The sequence below is a fragment of the Chlorocebus sabaeus genome, chromosome 8, assembly GCF_047675955.1.
Source record: "Chlorocebus sabaeus isolate Y175 chromosome 8, mChlSab1.0.hap1, whole genome shotgun sequence".
Classification (NCBI taxonomy): Eukaryota; Metazoa; Chordata; class Mammalia; order Primates; family Cercopithecidae; genus Chlorocebus; species Chlorocebus sabaeus.
Window position 1 is genome coordinate 39,460,594 of NC_132911.1, and position 27,481 is coordinate 39,488,074.

Here is a 27,481-nt window from a genome sequence, read left to right on the forward strand (position 1 = left end):
AAAGCATGGAAGTATCTGTTAATAGCTAAATTCAGACTATTGGGACGTAGTGTCACTATAATCCATGTAATAAAGGGATTAATGAAATCCAGTAATCTAATAAAGGAAGTGCCTACCCCATAACGAATATTTCCTTAATTTTATCTTCCTTAATTTCATTGAAAATTAAAGAGTCACAAAAATGTGTAACAGAGCCAGATTCACAAAATAAGAGAATGGGAATAACATTTAAAAATTAGATATAATTAATTCAGGGAGAAGCAGATATTTCTTTTAGTCTCAAAGACATAGCCAGGAAAAACCATAATAAAATCCTCAGGTAAGCACCACTATCAGTACTGTTAAAAACAATACGGTTCCTTCATGAAGATGAGGAATGGATGAAGAAGGTATCCAGTTGGGTGGGACTAAAGTAGTATCCTCCATCACCTTGCTCCTTATATGAAATTACCGTGGATATGTATGCTGTGGAGAGGATGCAGAACTTCCCACTTGCCCCAACACAGGAGGATTAGTACATGGAAAGAAGAAAGGTGGAATCACAAAGAAAGTACTGATGAGTGGAGATCTCAGGAGGAGACCCTGCATAATCAGCCACACCTATTAGATATTAATACAGAGCACCAGGGGCCAGCAGTCTCAGTTACACCACAGTGGATCCCCACAAAGACAGAAGATGGTGGTATGACAACCCCATTTAATCTTCTTCCTGATGTTCAGAGGCACATTTGTTGCCTTTAATTTAAGATTATTCATGAAAAAAAGATAAAAGATACCTGGAAGAAATTGTGAAAGTTAGCAAACATGACTCCTTTGGACTTTGTCTTATGTAATAATAGTACATGAATTTTCCTGAAATATCATCATTAGATGAAACTAAAATTGAATAGCATACATCATCTCATCTAAACAGACTGAGATTCCTTTTCAGACTGAGATTCCTTTTCAGAAAAGAAAAAAATAGTTCTAAGAATTTAACTATAAGTGCAAATTTTGGGAAAATGGACTTGGAGGAAGAATTTGTACTCGATAGCCAGACTAGAAGGATACATACGTACTATGCAAGTCTGGTTTAGAATATATTCTATAGAAAGAGAGTGGAGCCAAAATCAAAAGAAATATCGAGACCTGGGAAAGTAGAAAAGTTATGCTGGAGGGAAGACAAAAGTGGAATGTAATTTAGGTTTCAGCTCTTAATCTCATTTCAATCTTTACTTCTTGATGTAATTAAGCTTATTCTTCTGATACTGAAAAAGCCTCAAATGGTCTTTTAGGACAAATGGGTAAAATTCCCTAAGAAGAACCTTTTGATGAAATAATAATGACATGTTCAGTAGACGCAGATCAATAGCTAAAAATGATTATTCTCATTGAGGATGGTATTTGATAATTAGATTTCAATAATTTCAAGTAAAAAAAGTTACATAGATTGTCTTTCAGAGCATAGTCTAGAAATACTGTGAGCCTCATAGAGAAGCCAGTATTTTACCCAATGATAGATTACAAATGGCGAAATAAAGCATCTGTGGGATAAGATAACCTTTGGTATGTTTGTGGCATGGAGGGGATCTAAAAGTTCTTAAATTTTTAACAGATAAGTTAAATATGCTGGAAATATCTGTATGTTGGGAGAAATTGTGAATCAAAATGAAGGGTGTGTATACAGCAGAAATGTACTGTCTGTACATCATGACAAGAATGACAGGCACAATAAAATGTACAGAAAGAGAAATGCAATTAGCCACTCTCAGCAAATTTTGTGTAATAAGTGACCAGGCTGGCCAAACTATATCAAACCGGGGCAAGTGACTAATTCTCCCAGAGTGTGGTAAAATGTGAATGGTCTAAGACGACTGGAACCTAGAGAACCAAAATTGGGCTCTATAATAGGAAATGAAATCATGTCTTCACACGTGAGTTAAGCATATACATTTCAATTCTGCTATTAAGACAGTTGCATTTAGTTGTTGTGCACCATAAAATAATGTTTTAGTTTGGCATTTTTCAAGTGTTGTACTGTCAATTAACAGTATTTATGTTACCATCTATGCAGTACTCACTTAGAACTTGTTATCATTAAGAGATAAACTGATAAGGAATTTTTTGCTTTCCACTTCCAGGGATGTTCTCTGTGGAAAATTAGCTTGTGTTCAGCCACATAAAAAAGCTTATAAAAGTGACATTCAATATACAGTTTATTCATATATTCAAGACCATGTCTGTGTATCTATAGCCACTGGGTCCTCCATGAGATCAGATGGAACAGACAATGCTTATGTGGCTGATGGCACCATGTGTGGTCCAGAAATGGTAACAAAATGTGATAATTTATATTCAGCTGTGTTAAATTATGTTGATTATCAGATACTGCATTCCATGATGACTCTCACAATTATATTGAATGGATTTAAACTTGTGCTGGCATTTGTTTCCCATGTGATGTTTAAATGATAATTAAAACAAGCCTAAGTTATCCAATTACATTGCTTTTTGGACTAAAATACTATCAGTCTTTATGTAAAGAAAGTATATATATATATATTTTAAGCACAAGATTTTACTAACTGACATCTGGTAGCTTTAAATTGTAAAATGCTAATACAAAGTTTCCCATTTTCGTTGCTTCACAAAGAACATTAATTGACTTTACATATTTCTTAAATTATTTGATTTGTATCTGATCAAAATTTGTACAAAAGGTTTGAAACCAAACAAGAATCTATACTGAGAAACATTGCTATAGTATGCATATACAGGCTCATGCGTGAATATATATGAACGCTTATATCTATGTCATCATAACATAAAAAGAGGAAAAAAAGGCTTTGCAATATATAAAAAAAAGGCTTTGCAATAATATAAAAAGGCTTTGCAATATAAGGGCACATGTTCCAGAAAACATGATACTATGTGACATCTGAAATTTTGCACAATAATTATAAATTAGAGTGTTGCATTTAAATGTCATTTGGTGCTTATTTGATGTGTAAAAATAAAACAAAACTTAGAAATAGAGGATGAGTTAGTTAATTGTTATATCTGGTGTCAACAACCCTAATCCCTTGAGAAACCTTCGTGTGGTGATCTGCTCCTGTAATGACTCTCAGTGATCCCACTTTCTGTCATTCATTCCTTTGTGTAATCCCTTCCTTTGCCTGTAGGCTGTATCTAATGACTTGCTTGTAACAAATAAAATGCAAAAGTTTTGGAATGTCACAAGATTAGAGGTTAGAGACAAGAAAGAAGATGAGAACAGATAGTGACTTCTGTTTTGCATGGACTGTCTCCCTTGCGTTCTCAGATTGCTTGCTTTGCTGAAGCAAGCTGCCTTCCTGGAAAATCCCACAAGGAAAGCAACTGTGGGACAGTGAAAATCTGAGGCCCTCAGTTCAACAGCCTGTGAGGGACTGAATTCTGCCAAAACCACACAAGCAAGCTATGAAGAGGAGCTTTGCAAGTCAGAATAAGAGATGAGACAACAGTCCCAGAAAGCAGATAACACCTTGATTTCAGCTTGTAAGAGACTGTGAAGCAGAGAACCCAGATAAGATGTGCTTGAATTTCAGACTCACAGAAGCTGTGGTATAATAAATACGTGTTGTTTAATGTCATTAATTTTGGTGATAATTTGTTAGGCAGCAATAGATAACTGATACAGATTTGATACCTGGAAATACGGTGCTGCTGTAACAAATACCTTAAAAAGTGGGAAGGAATATAGAACAAGGAAGTAGATAGAGACCAAAAGTATGTTGAAGACCAAGGTACAGAAAGCTCAAATTGCCTGGGACGGACCTTAAGGACAACTCCGGAGTTTAAGGACCTGGCTGGTGAGGGCTCAAGTGGTAGTTAGGAGTATATTATTAAAGACTGGAGGAAGTAAAGTTCTTTTTATATAGTGGCAGAAAGCTTAGCATATCATCTTCTACATGTATGTGGAAAGTAGAATATGTACATAACTTGGTGATCTAGCTTCTGATCCCTTCTAACAGCTTATAATATAATATGAAATGAAATAAGCTGAGGGAACTGTTAAATAAAACATAACCATTGATGATTTTGAAAAATCTTAGCCTCTACAGACAGCAAAAGATGCTGAAATAAAGAAATGGATTTCAAGAACTATTGGGAAACCATGGTCAAGAGTGAGGCTATAAAACACTAGTTAAGAGTTCCAAAAGATTAGTCAAGATCAACTCTTAACTAATGTTCTACAATAAAAGGCTCAGAATGTTATTCAGTTATACAAAAGTCCTTTCAAGAAAGAAAGAATGTGCCTCACAAATCCTCTAATTTTAAAAAGTAGAGCATCTAGAAACTTCAGAGCTTTGTCCTTCAGCCATCTCAGCAGAAGCCCAAGGTAGAAAATGGTTCATTTCAAAGATATTTGAGAGCATGGCTTTTGTTTAATGTAGTGAGTCCCGAAGAGATTCACAGGAGACCCACAGTTTTTGAGAAACTGCCAGTAAATAAAATACAAAATGAAAAGAGGCTGTTGGACCCCCAAAATTCTACTGCAAGGAGGCAGGCTGAGACAATTGCTCAGAGGCAAACGCGTGCTACCTTTCCTGAAAAAGGAAGGAATACATAGTGAGTTAAGAACTGAGAAGGCAGAACTGAGAGCCAAGAGAGATTATTCAGAAACCTTGAAAGCCAATCAAGGAACTCCCAACATGAGCCCTTCTAGATATTTCAGAATTGCTATGGACTAGTAATTCCTTTTTAGTTCTAATCCTCCCCCCAACACACACACTTTGAATGAAAGTATCTGTAAGTTACTCTATGCCTTTATTACCATTATATATTGTTGGGGTTGGGGACAGATTACTCTCTAGTGTCAAAGATCTACAAATGGAGGAGCAATACTCAAGGAAGTATACCCACGAACTTAATCCACAGATGGAGTTAACTCAGATGAAGAAATAGGCTTTGAACTGATGCTATAATGAAATGAGAATGCTGGAGAGCTTGACAATTCTTGTGGTTTTTATGTCTAAAAGATACGCAACATTAGAAGCTGAGCTGTGCTGCTCAGCTTTTAAAATGCTCTCCAATATCTTACCATCTTCTGCTTACTCCCTTTATAATACACTTTCAATACACCTAGCAACCATGTGAGGGATGGACATAGTGACTTGCTTCTAGCAAATAGAGTATGGAAAAAATGGTGGACTATAACTTACAATATTAGGTTATAACAGATAGTATTTTTCATTTTGTTCTCCTGCCCCTTCTTCATTGCTTACTTGGATGAAACAAGCTGCCATGTTGAAGAGTAATACATGGGAAGAAACTGAGTATGGCCTCCACCCAAAAGACCTTGAGGAAATGAGCATGTTAATACAACAGCCTTCTGACAACCACGTGACAAATTTGGAAGCATATTCATTTTAGTAAAACCTTCAGATGAAATTGGCTGGCATTTTAATACCAGCCTATGAAAATATCTGAAGCAAAAGACTAAGCTGTGCCATTCCTTTCATCACTCGCAGAAACTGAGATAATACGGGTATTGTTTCCTTGTCCAAAGACAAACTTCTAAGAGTGCAATTTCTGATTTGCAAGCTAAGTATGTTTTTGGTTCTATGAGAAACTGCTATAATCTTTGATTGAGTGGCTCTACCATTTTTCATTTCCACTAGCAGTGTGTGAGTGAGAAGTTTCTCCATATTCTCACTGGCATTTGGTGTTAGCACTACTTATTATTTTCTCATTTTTATATGTGCATAGTGATATTTGCATTCTTTAATGGTTAATTATATTCAATATTTTTTCAATGAACTTATATGTCATCAGTATATCCTCCTGAGTAAAGCATTGGATCATGTCTAGCCTATTTTAATCAGATTGTCTTTTTTAAAAGTTCAGTTTAATTGTCCTTAAATATCATAAAGGCAAGATGGCAAATATTTTCTTCTACTCTGTAGTTTGTTTTACTTACTTTTTTTGGTTGAATTGTATAGTTTTCTTTGACATACAAAAACCACTTTGAAACACCAAGATGGGAGGATCACTTGAGCTCAGGAATTCCAGACCTGCCTGGGAAACATAGCGAGACCTCGTCTCTAAAAAAAGTAATAATATTTTAAAAAATTAGCCAGGTGAGGTGGCACACACCTGTAGTCTCAGCTACTTGGGAGGCTGAAGCAAGAGGATCTCTTGAGCTCAGGAGATTGAGGCTTTCACACCACTGCACTCCAGTCTGGTTAACAAAGCAAGACCCTGTCTCAAATAAATAAATAAATAGATAAATAAATAAACAATAAGTTGATGAGTTTAGAGATAATTATACATCTGTGAAATGATCACTACCTTCCATGTTGTAAGCTATTTATAACTTCCAAAACTTTTTCCCAATCTTTTATTTATTTATTTACTTATTTATTATTGTTACCTTTCTCATAGAAGCATTTAACGTATGATCTACCCCCTAGGAATTTTTTAAGTACATAATACATTATTGTTAACTATATACACTGTGACATTCAGTCAATCTCTAGGAATTACTTATCTCAGATAACCAAAATGTTTTAACTTTTGACTAATATCTCCCCATTTCTCCCTTCCCCCAGTCTCTAGTAACCACCATTCCACTCTCTGCTTCTGTTAAGTTTTATTATTTAAGATTTGTCATATAAGCAATATCATGTAGCATTTGTTTTTCTGTGCTTGGCTTATTTCATTTAGCCTATTGTCCTCTAGGTTCATCCATGTTGTTGCAAATGGCAGGAATTCCTTTTTTATAGCTAAGTAATAGTCCATTGTATGTATATACCATGTTTTCTTTATCCATTCATTTACTAATGGACATTTAGATTAAATTTCTTCCATGTTTCGGTTATTGTTAAAAATTCTACATTGAAGAGGGTAGTGTGGACATCTCTTTAGAATCCAGTTCCTTTGGATGTTTACCCAGTAGCGCAATTGGTGGATCATATGGTATTTCTATTTTCAGATTTTGAGAAGCTTGTGTACTGCTTCCCATAGTGGCTAGATGAATTTATATTCCCACCAACAGTGTACAAGGGTTCCTGTGTTGGTTTATATTAGGTGTCAACCTGACTGGATTGAAGAATGCCTAGATTGCTGGTAAAGTATTGTTTCTAAGTGTGTCTTTGAGTGTTGCCAGAGGAGATTAACATTTGAGTCAGTGGACTGGGAGAGGAAGACCCACCCTCAATGTGGTTTACAGCCCGACTAGAAAAAAGCAGAAGGAAGAAGTTAGGATAAGCTGGCTTGCTGAGTCTTCTGGCTTTCATCTTTCTCCCATGCTGAATGCTTCCTTCCAACCTCTGCCTGTTATCCAGTTCCAAAGTTGCGTCCCCATTTTCAGGTATCTTTATAGCAATGCCCCACTTCTCTGGTACCAATTTTCTGTATTAGTCTGTTGTCATACTGGCATAAAGAACTACCTGAGACTGGGTAATTTATGAAGAAAAGAGATTTAACTGACTCACAGTTCCACAGGTTGTACAGAAGGCCTGGCTGGGGAAGCCTCAGGAAACTTACAATCACAGTGAAAGACAAAGGGGAAATAAGCACATATCCACATGTCTGGCAAGAGAGAGAGAGAAGAGAGAGGAGAAAGAAGGGGGAAGTGCTACACACATTCAAATAACCAGATCTCATGAGAACTCACTATCACGAAAACAGCAAGGAGGACATCTACCCCCATGATCCAATCACCTCCTAACAGATCCCTCCGCCAGCATTGGGGATTACAATTCAACATGAGATTTGGCTGGAGACATAGAGCCAAATCATATCAGTTCCCTTATCTCCACATCTTCTCCAACTCTTATTATCTTTAGTCTTTTTGATAATAGCTATGCTTACAGGTATGAGGTGATGTCTTATTGTGGTTTTAATTTGCATTTTTCTAATGATTTATTAGTGATTTTGAGTATTTTTCTCTAATATCTATTGGCTATTTGTATCTTTTTAAAATAAATTTCTATTTATATACTTTGCCCAGTTTTTAATCAGATCATTTTCTTACCATTCATTTGTTAGAGTTCCTCATATATTTTGGATATTAACTCCTCATCAGATGTATGGGTTTCAAATGTTTTCTGTCATTTCATAGGCTGTTTATTCTCTCTGTTAACTGTGTCCTTGACTACGCAGATTTTCTTTGATATAATCCAATTTGTCTAATTTTGCTTTTGTTGCATATATAATTCGGATCTCCGAAATCATGCCAAAACCAATGTCATGAAGATTTTCTGTTATGTTTTCTTTTATTAATTTTATAATTTCAGGTCTTATGGGTTTTTTAATCCATTTTGAGTTGATTTTTGTATGATGTGAGATAAGGGTCTAATTTCATGTTTCTACATATAATATCCAGTTTCCCTGGATATTGACTATAATATCCCGTTTTCTTAACCAGTTTTTGAAGGGAATTTCCATTTCCCTGTTGTGTGTTCTTGGCATATTTTTCTAAAATCCATTGACTGTATATTTGTGAATTTATTTCTGGGCTCTCTATTCTGTCCTGTTGTCCATGTCTTTGTTTTCATGCCAGTACCATGCCATTTTGCAGCTATCAATTTGTAGTATAGTTTTAAGTCAGATTTTGTGATGCCTCCAGCTTTGTTATGTTTGCTTAATAATGGACTTTTGTTGCTTTATAAAAATTTTGAATTTTTTTCTATTTCTATGAAGAATGTCATTTGTATTTTGATACAGATTGCATTGAACCTGTAGGTTGCTTTCGATAGTGTGGACAAAAAATATATTTGCAGTCTGTGAAAATGAGATATGTTTTCATTTGTTTGTACCATATTCAATGTATTTCATCAAGATTTTATATATTTCAATGTTCAGGTGTTTGTCCTCCTGATTAAATTTATTCATAAGTATGATTGGGAGCTATTATAAACAGGATAACTTCTTTGATTTTCTTTTTCAGAATGTTTGTTATTAGCATATAGAAACCTGTGTACACAGGGGCAGTTCTGGTTTCTGTGTCTGCAAGAGCTTACTGGACTCTGGGGCTATCCTGCAGCCTAAGTCTGCAGCAGTGTGCTGGTGTCTGAATCCACTGGCACAGGACTGGGGCCTGGGTCTGCAGGGGTAGATCTGGAGCCTGGGTTCGTGGTGACTGGCTTGGTGATGTGGTCTCCTGGAGTGAGTCTGTTGCTCGAATTTGCAGCAAATTCAGACACATACTTCACTCTTTCTCACCAATGGGAGAGCTCCCAGGTGGAGAGCATCTTTCTCCAATCTGCTCTGTTAGGCTTGGACGAGAATTGACATAGTTAAAGTAAAATCATTCTTCCTACATTTTCCAATTTGTCTTTCCTCATTTCTGTGCTCCACATTGGTTCTTTCTTCCCTCTCTCAGATTTCAGAGTTCTGATGAAGATTACTTCATGCATGAACGGCTGTCAGATCAGTCTTTGAACCTCCTGTTACTCCATTTTGCTAACGCCATTCCTGTAGCTTTTTCCCTCCATCCTCTTTAGAACAGCTTTTCTCAGAACAAAACCTTTTTATTTTCATAAGGTCCAGTTTAGCTTTTATGTATCGTGTTTCCTTTTATGTATCATGCTTTTGGTGTCAAATCTAATAATTTTTCACCTAGAGCTAGATCATGAAGCTGCTCTCCTGTGTTTTTCAAAAATGTATATTCCATTTTACATTGGAGTCCACATTCCAACGTGGACTTAAAGTGTAACTTTAAGTTAACACTTTTGTGAAGTTTAAGAGTTTTTTTGTTTGCTTGTTTGTTTTTTGCCTATGTGTGGCCATTTAGTTAAAAACTATTTGTTGAAAGGCTTTTCTTTCTCCATTGAATTACTTTTGTACTTTTGTCAAAAATTAATTAGGTATATTTTGTGGGTCTATTTTGGAGTTCTCTGCACTGTTAAATTGGTCTACATGTCTATTCATCTGTCATTAGCATACTCTTGATTTCCCTAATTCTGAAGTAAACCTTACTATTAGGCAGGGTGATTCTCTTCACTGTATTACTATTTTTCAAAATTGTTTTGGCTATTCTAAGTTCTGTAACTTTTCATGTAAATTTTAGAATAAACTTATGTTAGACAAAAAATTTGGAGAATTTTGATAGAAATTGTGTAAACACTATAGATGAATTTGGGGAGAATTGACATCTTTACTATATTGTCTTTCAATCTATGAATATGATAAGTCTCTTCAACTATATAGGTAGTCTTTGATTTCTTTTATCAGTAGTTTATAATTTCCGGGATATAGATCCTGTATGTACTTTTTACATTTAAATGTAAGTGTTTTGCTTACACTGGAACAATTTTAAATGGTATTATGTTTTAATTTTCACACATACGATTGCTAGAGAAATGTGATTTTTATGTATTGAATTTGTGTCCTGAAACCTTGGCCAACTCACGTCTTAGCTCTAAAAGTTTTTAAGGATATGTTTGTTAATATTTGGTATGTGGACAATTATATCACATGAAAAATGGGAATGCTTAATGTTTTCTTTTATAATGTTTGTTTTTTTGAATTTACTCCTCTTGCCTTATTTCACCAACTAGGAATGTAACTACTATGCTGAAAAATCCTGGTAGGAGGGGACACCCTGGCCTTCTTCCTGCTCTTCTGGGAAAACATTCAGTTTTTCTTAATTAAGTGTGATGTTAACTATAGGTTTCTGAAGATGTTCCTTCACTGTTTCTTCATCATTGAGGGAGTTCCTATCTATTATTTGTTTATCTAGAGGTTTTTTTTCTTAAAATCATAAATGAATACTGAATTTTGCCTCATGCTTTTTCTGTGTTAATGGATGTAATTATGTGAGTTTTCTTGTTTGGAATTATAATTATGTTGAGTCACGTTGTCTAAAAAACAATATATGGAAGTTCGTTGATGGCATTTGGACACTTCAATATTCTGGATCCTCAAGAAAAATATGTGTTTGTAAAGATAATAAATGTCCTCTTATTCTGTGTATACTAAAGTAGCTTTGTAGAGATTAGATGGCACAAGAGATTGAATTTACATGGTAAATTTTGGGAAGATTGCTTGAAATTAGCAAAAACTTTGATCATAGCTGTTTAGGAGACATAACAGTGCTAAGCATATAAGATCAAGGAACCAACAGATTCAGTGTCTGGTGAGAGTCCACTCTCTGCTTCAAAAATGGCACCTTCTTGCTGCATCCTCACATGGGAGAAAGAGTGAATAAGCTCTCTTGGAGCTCTTCTAAAAGAGCACCAATCCCATTGATGAAGGTTCTTTTCTCATGACCTAATGACCCCCACACTCCCTAAAAGCCTCACTTATCAATAGTCCTGCATTGGGTATTGGGTTTGAACATATGAATTTGGGGGAACACAAACATTCAAACCATAACATTACACCTCTGACCCCCTAAATTCGTATTATTATCATATGTGAAATGTATTCCATCCCAGTAGCCCCCAAATCCATAACTCATTCTAATGTCAACTCAAAAGTCTAAAGTCCAGATTTTCATCTAAATATCATCTAACTCAGATATGGGTGCAATTCAAGATATGATTCATCCTAAGGCATTTTGCCTTCCAGCTTTGAACTTGTGAAATCAATTTATTTACTGACAAAATACAATAGTAAACAGGCATAGGATACACATGCCCATTACAAAAGGGAGAAATATGAAGGAAGAAAGGGTTGTAGGGACATGGATGCAGCTGGAAACCATCATTCTCAGCAAACTATCACAAGAACAGAAAACCAAACACCGCATGTTCTCACTCATAGGCGGGAACTGAACAATGAGATCACTTGGACTCGGGAAGGGGAACATCACACACCGGGGCCTATCGTGGGGAGGGGGGAGGGGGGAGGGATTGCATTGGGAGTTATACCTGATGTAAATGACGAGTTGATGGGTGCAGCACACCAACATGGCACAAGTATACATATGTAGCAAACCTGCACGTTGTGCACATGTACCCTACAACTTGAAGTTTAATAATAATAAATAAATTAAAAAAAAAAAAAAAGTAAGTTCAAAATCCAATGAGGCAAAAAACATTAACTCTTAGAGTTGGAGAACAATTTTTTGACATATCTTCCTGACACACTGGGGCACAAACTGGGCCCCCAAGGCTCTCGGCAGCCCAGTCTCAATGGATGTGCTGGTTACAGCCCATGCACACTTCTCACAGGTTGGAGTTGTATGTCTGGGGCTCTCTTAGGCTAGAGTTGCACACCAGTGACTCAACCGACCTGAGGTTAAGGGGGCAGTTCTGTACTCATTGCTTGAGTAATCATGACTCTAGTGGGGGCTATCTGTGCTGGCCTTAGTCTTGCTCTCAGCTCCACTGGGCATTGCCCTAGTATGACAGTTCTCTGCCTGTGCTCTGAGGGTCTCTGGGGCATCCTTTGAAGTCCAGATGAAGGCAGCCACGCCTCCATTGGTTGTTCACTCTGGGCCCTCATAGATATGGCACCAAGGAGACACCCCCAAGGTTGATACAATGTGCCCTCCAGAAGGACATTCCCTTGGGCCTCATCCCATCAGGGCCCACAGGAGCCCCACCTGGTATGCTTGAGAAGCACTTTGCTAGAATGCAGGGAACAGAGACCTGAGACATCATTGAGCAGTAAGTGCCAAAGTCCTGTGGGTGCATGAAGCTCCTCTTTTGACAAAGATCTGTCCCTGAAGCCTTGTAACTCCAATTCGTAATGGGAGTGGCAGCACTGATAATCTCTGAAATGCCTTCAGGGTCATTCTTCCATTGATTTGGGGAATATCACCTAGTTTCCAAACCTTCTTAATCTCTTTTTCAAAAGGTGGCTTGGTCATATCCTTGGTGTTTTCTCCTGAAAATGTGCTTTTTCATTCTTTACAACATGGTGGGGATAAGAATTTTCCAAATCTTTTAGTTCTGCTTCCCTTTTCATTATAAATTCCATGTTTAATATTTATTTCTTCTCACACTTTACTATAAACCGATAAAAAAAAGCATGTTGCATCCTCCACCATCTGCTAACATATTTCTTCTTCTCTGAAATATCCTATTTCATGGCTCAGAAATTCCATCTTCTACAAAACACTAGGACACAAACAATTTAGCCAAGTTATTTGCCTCTTTATAACAAAGATCATCTTTCCCTCAGTTTCCAGTACCTTGGTCCTCATTTCAATTAAGACCTCATAAAAATGGCTTTCACCATCCATTTTCCTACCAATGCTCTGATCACAACCAGTTAGGTAACCTGTGAGAAGACTGAGGCTCTCTCTACAGCTATCCTCTTCTGAGCCCTCACCAGAATCATCCTTAATTCTCCACTTACAGCAATGTAGGCTTTTTCTAGCATGCACTTCCAAACCTTTTCAGCCTCCAGTCATTGGTGAGTTCCAAAGCAACTTTCACATCTTTAGGTATTTGTTATAGCAACATTTCACCTCTCAGTACCAATTTCTGTCTTAGTGCATTCATGCTGCTATAATGAAATACTTGAGACTGGTTAATTTACAAACAACAGGAATGTACTACTTAATAGTTTTTGAGACTGAGAAGTCCAAGATCAAAGTGCTAGCAGATTTAGTGCCTGGTTGGGACTGGTTCTCTGCTTTAAAGTTGGTACCTTGCCATGTCGTCACGTGACAGAAATGGTGAACAAGCTCCACTGGACCTCTTTTATTAAGGCACTAATCCCATTCATGGGGATTCTACCCTCATGACCTAATTGCTTTCTAAGGGCTCCACCTTTCAATACGATTGCACTGCAGATTAGGTTTCAACAAGTGAATTTTGGGGAACACAAACATTCCAACCACAGCATGTTAATATCTTGGTTAAAGTGTTTCGTTTTTCATTTCTAAAATGACAATAGCTTGTTTGTCTCTTTTGTTCTTAAATGATTACAATTTTTGACATACAAAAAACAACAATAGTTAAGAAAAATTATTTTCAGACTCTTAGATATTTTTTATTCATTATTTGCTTTTAAGAAATGCATAGGAATCAGAACTCTGTGCAATTGGAAATTTCTTTGTTGAACTATCAGTTATCACACATCACTTGCAGTGTATTATGTGATTAAAAGTGTGTTTCCATTTCTTTGTTTGGTGCATATTCATATTGAGCCAACAGATCTAAGGGGAATTTGTTGAAAGTTAACTAAGAGTGCCTTCATCACAGGATGTTGACCACATTGATTTTTAAAAATAGATTCCTATTTTTTTTACTTGAAGTGTCTTTTGTCCAACTAGACTTCCAGAATGGATTGCAGAAATACAGATATTAAGTGAAACATGTTCAGTTATAATATTAGTATACATTTTAATATAAAGCTATTTTTCACATTCCCATGTGGCCTTTTGCACCTATATATAGATAGTTCTTGTGCTACTTAGAATACAATAAAAAATAATCTCAAAAACATTCAAAATATGTCTATGCAATATTCACATAAATTTTGATGCATACTTAAATGGCCATGAATGGTACTTTATTCTGTTTCCTAAAATTATTTATAATGCATAATTTGTCGTCTTCTTATTCTGATCAGCAATGTATAACTTCAAATCAAACTTATGATCCAGTGAGAAATGTTAGTTAACTTAAGAGTGCATCGCTTGATTATTAATTTCTTATAATCTCCCTTCCTCATACATACACTGGTCTAAATTAGACAATTTTATTCTATTGTATCATATTTTAGGTTTGGGAGGTATATGTGCAGGTTTGTCACATGGGTAAATTACATATCACTGAGGCTTGGTGTACAAATGATTCCATCACCAAGGTAGTGAGCATAGTACCCAACAAGTAGCCTCCCAAACCAGTCCTCTTTCCCTATCCTCCCCTTTCAAGCAGTCCCAGTATCTATTGTTCCACTTTTTTTTCTGCCATGTGTATTTAATATTTAGCTCCCACTTATAAGTGAGAACATGCAGTATTTAGTTTTCTTTGCCTGCATTAGTTTGCTTAGGATGATATCCTCCAGTTGCATCCATGCTGCTGCAAAGGACATTATTTCATTCTTTTTGTGTGGCTGCATAGTATCCCATGGTGTGTGTGCACCCTATTTTCTTTATCCAGCCCACCATTAATGGACATCTTCATCAATTCATGTCTTTGCTATTGTGAATAGTGCTGTAATAAGCATATGAATGCATGCGCCTTTTTGGTAGAAGGACTTATTTTCCTTTGGATGTATATCAATAGTGGTATTGCTGGGTCAAATTGTAGCTCTGTTTTAAGTTCAGGTAGAAATCTCCAAAGTGCTTTCCACAATGGTTGAACTAATTCACATTTCCACCAGCAGTTTGTAAGTGTTGCCTTTTCTCTGCAACCGTACTGGACTATTTTTGGACTTTAACTGATGTGAGATGGTACCTCATTGTGGTTTTGATCTGCATGTCTCTGATGATTAGTGATGAGTGTTTTTTTTCTATTTCTTTTTTTTTAACTTTTATTTTTAAGTTCAGGGGTACATGTGAAGGTTTGTTACATAGCTAAACTTGTGTCATGAGGGTTGTTGCAGAGATTATTCCATCACCCAGGTATTAAGCCTAGTATCCTTTAGTTCTTTTTTTCTGAACTTCTCCCTCCTCCCAACCTCCACCCTACCAAAGGCCCCACTGTGTAATGTTCCCCTCTGTGTGTCCATGTGTTCTCATTATGCGGTTCCCACTTGTGAGTGAGAACATGCAGTATTTAGTTTTCTATTCCTGCATTAGTTTGCTAAGGCTAATGACCTCCAGTTCCATCCATGTCCCTGCAGAAGACATGGCCTCGGGTTTTTTTTGTTTTTTTTTATTTTTTATTTTATTTTTATGTTTGTGTAGTATTCCATAGTGTATATGTAGCACATTTCTTTATCCAATCTATCATTGACGGGCATTTAAGTTGATGCCATGTCTTTGTTATTGTAAAGAGTGCTGCAAGGAACAGACATGTGCCTTTATACTAGACTGATGTATAGTCCTTCAGGTATATACCCAGTAATGGAATTGCTCTGGGAATCACCACACTGTCTTCCACAATGATTGAACTAATTTACACTCCCACTAATAGTGTGTAAGCATACCTTTTTCTCCACAACCTTGACAGCATCTGTTATTTTTTTCACTTTTTAATAATAGCCCTTCTGACCGGTATAAGACAGTATCTCACTTTGGTTTTGATTTGCATTTTCTTAATGATCGATGATGTTGAGCTTTTTTTCCATGTTTCTTGGCTGCATGTATGTTTTCTTTTGAAAAATATCTATTCATGTTCTTTGCCCACTTTTTAATGATTTTTTTTTTGTAACTTTGTTTAAGTTCCTTATAGATGCTGGGTATTAGACTTTTGTCAGATACATAGTTTGCAGATATTTTATGCCATTCTATAGCTGTGCAGAAGTTCTTTAGTTAAATTAGATCCCATTTGTCAATTTTCGCTTTTGTTGCAATTGCTTTTAGCATCTGCATCATGAAATCGTTGCCTGTGCATATGTCCTAAATGGTGTTGCCAGGGTTTTATGGTTTTGGGTTTTATATTTGGGTCTTTAATCCATCTTAAGTTAATTTCTGTGTGTGGTGTAAGGAAGCGGTCCAGTTTCAATATTCTGTATATGGCTAGCCATTTATCCCAGCATCATTTATTGAATAGAATATCCTTTCCCCATTGCTTGTTTTTGTCAGGTTTGTCAAAGATTAGATTGTTATACATATGTGGTCTTGTTTCTGGGTTCTTTGTTCTGTTCCTTTGGTCTCTGTGTCTGTTTTTGGATCAGTACCATGCTGTTTTGGTTACTGTAGCCCTGTAGGATAGTTTGAAGTCAGGCAGCATGATGCTTCCAGCTTTGTTCTCTTTGCATAGGATTGCATTGGCTATTCAGGCTCATTTTTTGTTTATGTGAATTTTGAAATAATAGTTTTTTCTAGTTCTGTGAAGAATCTCAGTGGTGGTTTAATGAGAATGACATAGAACCTATAAATTGCTCTGGGCAATGTGACCATTTCAGCTGTATTGATTCTACCTGTTCTTGAGCATGACATGTGTTTCCAATTGTTTATGTCATCTGTGATTTCTTTGAGCAGTGTTTTGTAGTTCTCCTTGTAGAGATCTTTCACCTCCCTAGTTTGCTGTATTCCTAGGTATTTGTGTGTGTGTGTGTGTGTGTGTGTGTGTGTGTGTGTGTGTGGCAGTTGTGAATGGGAGTACATTCCTGATTTGACTCTGTTGACTGTTGACTCATTTGTCTGTTGTTGGTGTATGAGAATGCTAGTGATGTTTGCACATTGATTTTGTATTCTGAGACTTTGCTGAAGTTGTTTATCAACTTAAGAAGGTTTTGGGCTGAGAGGATGGTTCTTTGAGATTGAGCTCCAGTTGGGTTGGAGTTGCCAAAGTGCTCTCAGACTGCTGGCAATACCACTCCGTAGGAGATGATGGAGAGTCATGAGTGTAGGTGTGCTGGTGGGTGTGGCAGGTGTGCCACTAGGGCAGGGGCACTCCAGCATGTGGCGCCTTGGGCAGGGGTGCTTAGGAGGGGATTACAGGCGCATGGCAAGTGGAAGGTGTGTGCACTTCAGTAGGCTTCACCGTGGGCAGCAGGGGTGCTCTGTTGGAGGTCCCATGGGCAGGGGTCACTCCAGCAGGTATAGTGGGAATGTCATAGGTGGGAGGTGCTACAGTGAGTGGTGCTGCAGGTAGGAGGCCTAATTTGGACAATTTTATAATCTTCATATGGCATATAAAATTTTTTCTTTTTTTACTGTGATAAAATATACATAATGTAAATTTACAGTTCTACCCATTTTCGAGTGGACAATTCATTAATTACATTTGTATTGTTGTGCAACTGTCACTACTATTCACATCCAGAACATTTTTTTGTCATCCCAAACTGAAACTCTGTACCCATTTAAAAATAAATCCTTGTTATTCTCTCCCCAACAAGCAAATGTTGGTGAGGGTGAAGAGAAAAGGAAACACTTACACACGATTGGTGGGGATGTAATAAATTAGTTCAGCCACTGTGAAAAGCAGTTTGGAGATTTCTCAAAGAACTTAAAACAATTACCATTTGACCCAACCATCCCACTTCTGGGTATATACTCAAAGGAAAATTGCTCACTCTATCAAAAAGACACAAGCATTTGTGTGCTCATTGCAAGATTATTCACAATAGCAAAGACATGGATGGAATCAGCCTTAAAGCCCATCAATAGTAGATTGGATTTTTAAAAAAATGCCCACCATGGAATACTGTGCAGCCCTAAAAAAGAATGAAATCATGTCCTTTGCAGAAACATGAATGAAGCTGAAGGTTATTACCCTAAGGAAATAATGCAAGAACCAGATGATGTGTATGCATCTCTTACGTATATATATTAAATGATTGTTGAATGCTTTTTCTTGTTTTATATGAAACAAGAAAAGTTTACAAGGTACAATGCACCTTATAAATACATACTATTTGTGTATATCAATTAATGTAATTCACTGTATGTATACAATGTGTAATGATCATATGTGACTAACTAGCAATCTCATCACCTGAAACTTTTAAAATACGAAAAAGCAGAGAATGCAGAGAAAGGGTAACTATTATACACTGTTTGTGAGAATGCAAATTAGTACAGCTACTATGGAAAACAATACGGTGTTTCTTCCAAAACTAAAAATAGAGCTACCATGTGATCCAGTAATCCCACTACTGGGTGTTTATTCAAAGAAAAGGAAATAAGTGTGTTGAAGAGATAGTCACTCTCCCATGTTTATTGCCACACTATTCACAATAACCAAACTATGGAATCAACCTAATTGCTCATTAATGGGTGAATAGATAAAGCAAATGTGGCACATACCCAGAACAGAATCATTATTTAGTGATAAACAAATAAATTCATGTTATTTTCAGAACAAGGATGAACCTAGGGACCATTGTATTAACTGAATTAAGCCAAGCACAGAGAAATAAATATCATATATTCTTACTCATACATGGAAGCTAAAAATAGTCTTGGATATCTTTTTATTTTTTGCTGAATTGCTCTGGAGAGAACACCTGATATTTGCTGAATATGAGAGACAAAACCGGGTTGACATATGCAACTTATAATCTATAAATTGGTTTCATGCAGATTTGAGGAAATAATTAAAAAGCTAATTTTTATTCATGTTTGGTATTGTTATATTGTGAATGACTTAAACAGATTTTATGGTGACATTTTGAAATAAAAGAAAAGCTTACAAAGTCAGAAAAAAAATAGAAAAACATAAATGAGGCAAAATACCACACATCTAGAGGATTATTCACCACTGTATTACCCATTTTGCAATAAAAAAAGTTTTATAAGAAATACATATTTTTCTTGCCATATTATTTTGAGGAATATTATAACAAAGATTCATAACTTATGAATTATACTTAAAATCTGAACAAAATGATTTTCTGTTCCATTTTTTGAGAAGATGAGTCATTAACATTTAATCAATTATTCATAACAAAACATTAACATAATTTAGAAAACTCATATGATGAGTGTCTCAATCCAATCCCAGCTGTAAGTATCAAAAACCAAAACTATATGTAACCTTTACATAAACCACATCAAGGTAAGCACCCTCAGTTTTTTGCTTGCAATTACTTTGTTTAGATTTTTGTATTAATGACTAATATTAATATGATTAATATATCTTAATTATTAATATTAGTCATATTGATATTAATAAGTCTTTCAACTTAACCATCTCTTATGCATATATATGAAACCATTTATGTTTTTTCTTGTTTTATATGATATTTGTGAATTGTAAAAATTTTGTTTGTTTCATTTTAGTACTGTGTAAATAAAACCTGCAGAAAAGTTCATTTAATGGGATACAACTGTAATACCACCACAAAATGCAAAGGGAAAGGGGTAAGTCACTTTTGTATCTGAATTGCGTGTTATTGTTGTGGGTAATTCAAATAAACATCTGTTTATGAGGATTGAGAGTCTAAGCTATTTAAACTTGCCCAGGTCTAGTAGACTAATATAAAGAAAATTACTTGACCTAGTTTCAACACTGTATAACATATTAAGTGAATTGTACAAGATAAGTATTGAACTGTAAGCAGTCACAACTTAATAATTAGTAATATGTTTAAATAAAAACATTTACTCTTCTTCAACACAAATAAATGCATTTTTACTTATATTGTGAACATACTTTTTCTCCCACATACATTTAATAATTAAGGCATATGAGCGTACAATATTTTACAGAGTATACTTAAAAACACGTTGACATATCAGGGAATATTTTTTTCTCATGGAGAGACTTCCAATAGCAAATGCAACTTCACGCAAAAAGCTTTCTTTATTTCTTCTGAGTTGTTTGTCTGTTTTAATCTGGTAATTTAAATTTGTTAATTTTATATTGCATTTCCATTTATTAAAATTTACAAGTTGAGGGTTTTAAAAAATTATTTTCCTAAAAGAAAATCAGTGCGTGACGTAGTTAACATTATAAGGGTAACCTCAAATTCACCAGAATGTATTAATATTTAATTCTATAATTTCTAAATTAGTTGGATTCAGAAGATATAAAATGCTAGTACATTGTCAGTAATTTGCTATCAGTTGTTAACAAAGAAAATAGCCACATTTTAATGTTTTGTTTTTTTCTTTCTGTAATTATAATTTTTGGCTTGAGTTTTTTACTTCCTCTTTTGTAGTATAGGTTTTCAGCCTTATTATTTTTTATAAAATCTCAACACGAAGTTATACATTGTCAATTTTTGCTACCATGCTTCATTGGGTACACAATTGTTTTCTTCATATATTTTTATTTACGTTCAGTCATTTTGCTTCTACTTTTTAGATTTTTTTGATAAAACCTTTTACTATGAAATATTACATTCATAAAGGAAATATATAAGGTAAAACTTCTGTATTTACATTAATTTATATTTCTACATATGTTATATTTTGTAGTTAAAATGTTTAAAAAGAAAAACTACTTAAAAATAATTATAAGTCGATAGAACTCTTACTGAATCTAGGCAAATTTGCATAGATTCTCTAATGACAGTTCTCAATAGACAGCTTTATCATTTATCATTCCAGTTCAATTGAATTAGCATGTAGGTGTTCTGAAATTCCATTATTCATGAAATGTTGCCAGTTATGATAGTGTCATTCTCTTTTTATTAATGATATACTTTTCATTAGTTGCCATGGACAGTTATAATTTATTACTCTGAAAACTAGTAGTCTAAGCATCAATATCAAGAAGTTAAGAAAATAACAGAATATTAAATTCAGGCTTTTATGCATAATTCAATATAAGTGGTGGATATTCTTGCTGTGAAAGAAAATATTTCAAGGCTTCACACTTTAGTGTAATATTTGCAGAATATTTTTATTATAATTTTCTATTAAAATAATTCTGTTGTTTTTAGTTTAAGTGTTTTCTATTATGAATAAATGTTGAATTTTATCAAAGACTTTTTCTGCATCTATTGACTTTACTATATGATTTTCCCCTTTAATCTGTTAATGTACAAATGTATTTATTGATTTTAAAAATAGTAAGCCAACTTTAATTCCCAGAATAAAACCAACCATGACCTGCTTTTAGTTCAACTTTTGAGTATTTTATTTGATATAAATGTTTCTGTCTTATGGATTTGATAGTTTCATATCTTGTACTTAATGTTTCTGATTTTGTATCAAGGTTATGCTATTTTGTTGGTGCTTCTTCGTTGTATATTTTCTATAGTAGCTTTTAAAAAATTAGCAGACATTTTTTCAGAGCAATGTTTGGTTTACATAAAAACAAGCACCAAGTACAGTGAACTACAATATATCTGGTCCCTCTCCCTCCCTACTTCCCCTATTATTTTGCATCTTGCCTTAGAGCGATACCCTATAATTCCTGTGCTACTATTTATACATTATTATTAACTACAGTCTATAGTTTACATTGGGTTCATTGGGTTTCACTCTTTGTACTTTCTATGGGTCCTAAAAATATATGGGTCTTATAAAATATGCATCTTAAAAAATATGTGGGTCTTAAAAATATGTTTCCATTATTACAGTATAATACAGAATAGTTTCACTGTGGAAGAATGCCCTGTGATCCACATATTTAGCCCTTCATCCCTTTCCATAAACTCCTAGAAACCCATGAACTTTTTACTGTCTCTTAGTAATATTTATTTAAGATCCCTCTATGCCTTTTCATGGCTTTATGTCTTATTTGCTTTTATCATTGAATAATATTCCACTCTACAGATGTACCACAGTGTGTTTGATCATTCATCTATTAAAGGACAATGTGGGGTTTTTTTTTTTCCCATTTTGGTCAATTGTGAATAACAATTGCTATAAACACTCATTTACAGGTTTTGGTGTGGACATAAGTTTTCATTTCAGTTGGGTATTATATGACTCAATTACTGAGTCATATAATAGCAGCATGTTTGTTTAGTTTTGTAGGAAATTACTAAATTGTCTTTCAAAGTAGATGTATCATTTTGCATTCTCATCAACAATGAATGAGAGTTCTTGTTGCTTGACATCTTCACCAACATTTGGTGTTTTCAGCCATTGAGATTTTAAGCATTCTAATTATTTAGTGGTAATTCAATATTGTTTTAATTTGCAGCTCTCTAATGACATATGATGTTGAGCATCTTTTATTACACTTACTTGGAATATGCGTATCTTCTATAATAAAGCATCTTAATCTTTTGCCTGTTTTTTTAAAAATAAATCCTCCATTATTCCCTTCCCCTAGTCCCTGGTAACCACTATTCTACTTGAGGTTTCTATGAATTGACTACTCCAAATACCTCATATAATTGGTATGATACAATATTTGCCCTTTTGTGTCTAGCTTATTTCACTTAGCATGATATTTTCAAGGTTCATCCATGTTGTATCATGTAGCAAAATTTCATTCTTTTTTAAGCTGAAAAATATATCATTGTATGCATATACCACATTTTGTTCATCCATTGATTTGTCAGTGGATGTTGAATTTGCCTCTACCTTCTAGCTGTTGTAAATAATATTGCTATGAACATTGGTATACAAATATCTGTTGAGGTCCCTGTTTTCATTTCAATTATTTCAGGTATATGGCCAGAAGAATTCCTGGAGCATATGGTAATTCTATTTTCAATTTTTTTGCAGAGTCACCATATTTTTTGCCACAGTCTCACCAACAGTGCAAGCACAGGGGTTCCAATTTCTCTACATCCTGCCCAATATTTATTTTTATTTTTTAATAGTAACCATCTTAAGAGTTGCACAATGGAGTATCACTGTAGTTTTGATTTCCATTTCCCTAGTGATTAGCAAAATTGAGCTTTATTTCCCTTATTGGCAATCCATGTACCTTTAGAGAATTTTCTATTCAAGTCCTTTGCCAATTTTAAAATTGTGCTTCCTTTTTATTATTGAGTTTTAGAATTATTTATATATTTTGGATATTAATTCCTTATCATATATGTGATTTGCTATTTTTCCATTCTATGTATTGTCTTTTCATTGTCTTGATAGTATGCTTTTGTGTACAAAAGTTTTTAATTTTGATAATGTTTAGTTATTTTTTCTTTTGTTGCCTGGTTTTTTGTTTAATACTAAAGAAATCATCAAATCTAATGTCACAAAGCTTTTCCCTTATGTTTATCTCTAAGAGCTTTAACTTTTTAACTCTTCTTTCAGTTAGATCTTTTATCTGTTTTTAGTTAATGTTGATATATGGTCGAGATCAGAGTCTAACTATATTTTTACACATGGATATACACTTTTCCCAGCATTTGTTGAAACAATTGTCATTTACCCATTGAATGGTCATGGAAGCCTTGACAGAAATAATTTGACCGTAAATGTTAGGGTTAATTTCTGGGTTCTCTATTCTCCATTTGTTTATATGTCTATCTTCATGCCAAACCACATTGTTTTTATTATTGTGGCTTTGCAGGAAGTTTTGTCCTCAGGAAATATAAGTTTTTCAACTTTGTTCTTCCTTTTAAAAAACTTTTAAGGCTACCTGAAGTGCGTTGGGATTTCATATGACCTTTGTGATGCATTTTTCAATTTGTGCAAAAAGCATCATTGGAATTTTGATCAAGATTGTTATGAATCTGTAGATTGGCTTGGGTAGTATTATCATCTTGACAATATTAAGTCTTTCAAATCATGAACAAGAGATGTTTTTAAATTTATGTCTTCTTTAACTTCAGCAATGGTTTGTAATTTTGAGTGTATATGTCTTGTCTCTCCTTGGTTTCAAGTTCGTTCTTAAGTAGTATTCTGTTCTTTCTAATAATATTGCAAATGGTATTGTTTTCTCAATTTCCTTTTTGGGTTATGCATTGCTAGCTAGTGTATTAAAATGCAGCTATTTTTTGTATGCGTGTTGATTTTGTATCCTGCAACTTTTTAAATTTATTAGCCTAAGATGTTTATGTGGGATCTTTAGGGTTTACTACATACAAGAATATATTATCTGCAAATATATTTTACGTTATTCTGTCTTTCCAATTTGATTGCCTTTTATTTCTTTTTCTTGCCTAATTGTTTTGACTAAAATTTTGCTGTATAACATAAATTTTTGTATGTTGTGTTTTTATTTGCATTTCTCAAAATATTTTCTAATTTTCCCTGTGATTTCTTTCTTGAACAATTAGTTGTTTTAAAAGGTAGTGAATTTTTTCGCATCATTCATTTTGTCTTCTATATCTTTTAAACATCAAAACACAATAATTATTGCTTTCTATAGTCAACATTTATTTATTCTTGCTTAATCATATATTTTACTCTTTCTATTTGTTGTGTTCTTTTCTATATTTCTGTGTTTATTTCTGTTAAAAATTTTCTTCAGCGTGAAAAAAGTATGGTGGCTAAAATTAACATTTTTTCTGATAAGTGTTTTTTTGAATGTTTTATCTTTAGGTCAGAATTTTCTTTCAGTAGTTTAAAAAATATAATCTGTTTTATATTGACTTACATGATCTCTTCTGAGAATTCAGATGCATTTTACCTTTGCTTCTTGAGGAACACCTGCTTTTAATGTTTTCCTTTTGACATTAGTGTTCAAGTGTTTGCATATGATTTGCTAAAGTGTAGTTTTCATCATACTCGGAACTTACAGAGCTACTGGATTCTACTAAGAATTATTTTTCTTAAGTTTTGGAAATTTTTAAGTCATTACTTAATTTTGCTTTTTCTATATTCTCTATGAATCCTTTTGCGATTAAATTTATATCAGATTTACGGTTTTGTACTCTGTTCCAAATACATTTAAAAATTTTTTAACAGAAATAAACACAGAAACATAGAAAAGAATACAAGAAATAGAAAGAGTAAAATACATGTTAGATTTTATTCTGAATCTCTCAAGCTTTCATTCTTTCTTCTTCAATCTGGGAGTTTTAAAGCTATTTTCTAGTTCTATTATTATTCTGCTGTTTCTAATTTGCTTTTACAGTCTTGTATTGTGTTCCCGACTTAATCATATTATCTTTCCATTTTTAAATTTCTTTAGTTTTAATAGATTTCAATTGTGTGGGGAAATTTTGTCTTCGCTATTTTTAGAATGTATTAATCAATTTATCTCATGTCTAAGTTGTAATTATTTAGCATATCCTTTTTATACCCTTGTAAAGTCTATATAATTTGTAGTGATAACTCCTTTTTTTGCCTGGTATTGTTAATTTAAGTACTCTCTTTTATTGTATTGACACCCAGCTAGTGTCCACTGGAGAACCTTTTGGTGAATTGCTTGGTGTCTGAGAAAATACCTCAACACATCAGGAGTCACAGAAGCGTTCTTTGTTGACTACATTAGAGTAATTTTCTGTACCTCTCACAGTCGTTTCAATTGCCTGATTTTTGTCTTGATACCTTTCTATGTCCTTACAAACCTCCTTACATAATTTGCAATGGAATGTTTAACGACAATGGTAAGTTTTACGAGAGGCTTTATAGTTTTCTCTTGACAGAAATAGTGTGGATCTGATTAGTTTAAATCCATTTATGGATTGAGCTAGGTAAATACAAGTTCGTCGCTTTATAAATCTAAAGACACAGTTTTATAAGTCTGTTACACCATATTTCAATGGTGTAAGTATCTAAATCTTTCACCTAAAAAACTGCAGCATCTTTATCTCCTCAGCATCCAGAAACTCTAAGAGTTACAGCAGTGCTTTAGAGAAATTTTTGAATTAGCTTTTAGCTTAAGAATATGGAAAATGCTTTTAGGGAGATAATGGCTGTATTATCTAGCCCTTCACAACTCCACTTTCCAACCCCTGCATTTCAAGAAAATGATAATAATTCTGTTGTTTATTTGTATCCTAAAAATTGCCCTTATTACTGTCAAGCTGGAGTTATACTTCTAAATGTGCCAAATTGGCAAGAGCTTCTTTGAAAAGGGGCAATCATTGGTTTGAAATTATCATTCCTTAAAGAACTAACAAGTCTCACTTGTTTTTTATGGTTTTTCAGCTTAGTAATTGCATGTTGAATTATTCTAAAGTTTAATAATGTACATCATATTCATTCTAGGTTAATGGAAGCTTCCAATATTTGCTTAACTTGCTGAAAAATTTAGGAAGAAAGACTTCAATTTTATTGAATTATTTATTTTTTAATTATATAATGTGTTTTTTCCTATTAATAATTTACTTGAATGAATCATATTAGTGAATTTCCTAAAGCTGAATTATCTTTTAATTTCTAGGATAAACCCTCCTTAGTTTTGATTTATTATTTTTTAATACACAAGTGAGATGTGTTGTGTTAATATTATAATATATATGATTTTGTTTTCTTAAATATACTGTGTGTAGAATTTTTTGTGCTAATATGAGATGCTTTATGATCTTGATATAAAAAATAATGCAATGCTTATAAATCACAGTTTTTCATCTAACAACTGGACCACATTTATACTGCTAATTGAATACAAGTGTGTCACAAGATATTGAGTCTGATGGCCTTCAGGTAATGAGGTTGGATATAGAGTAAATATTGTTTCAATGAGAAGCCCATCCAAGGATCTTCAAGGAGTGACAAAGCAGAGCAGAATGTGATAATGGGACCTTATTGCCCCAGTAGGCAGCAATGATGATTAGAAAAATCTTGAAATTTCTGATCTTTCCCAATAAGCTGAGGATATCCAAAGAAGTACACAACTACCTGTGCATTTTTCTCAGAAATTAGTTGTATAATGTATGTGAACAGGAGGGACAGGAAGGTGACAGGGAAATGTATTTTCTGGATACTCAGAGAGCATAGGGTGTAAAACAATGTGAAATAGGGGACTGAATTGGTCAGAATATTCTATCTGTGTGTAATTTATGCCACTTTAATAACACTTAAATTAACTACAATGTGATTTTTTTAAAAGTGCGTGTGCATTCTAGAAATTAAAGCTACAGCATTACTTGGAAAACGACATTAAAAATTGATTTTTAAGACAATCACATAATCACTGGAAATTTTAACATCAAATTTATCAACAAATAAAAGAATGTTGTTGCAGCTTAAAAT

General features: G+C 34.2%; 1 protein-coding gene across 3 annotated transcripts in view; it reads left to right on the forward strand.

Annotated features, from left to right (window-relative positions):
* LOC103215664 (disintegrin and metalloproteinase domain-containing protein 18) overlaps window positions 1-27,481 on the forward strand; it is a 147,249-nt gene that overhangs the window by 95,613 nt on the left and 24,155 nt on the right. For all 3 annotated transcript variants that reach the window (XM_037983546.2, XM_037983547.2, XM_007962251.3), the window contains 2 exons: window positions 2,121-2,310; window positions 19,766-19,846. In XM_037983546.2, coding sequence (XP_037839474.2) covers window positions 2,121-2,310; window positions 19,766-19,846 — 271 coding nt within the window. The remainder of the gene's footprint in view (window positions 1-2,120; window positions 2,311-19,765; window positions 19,847-27,481) is intronic.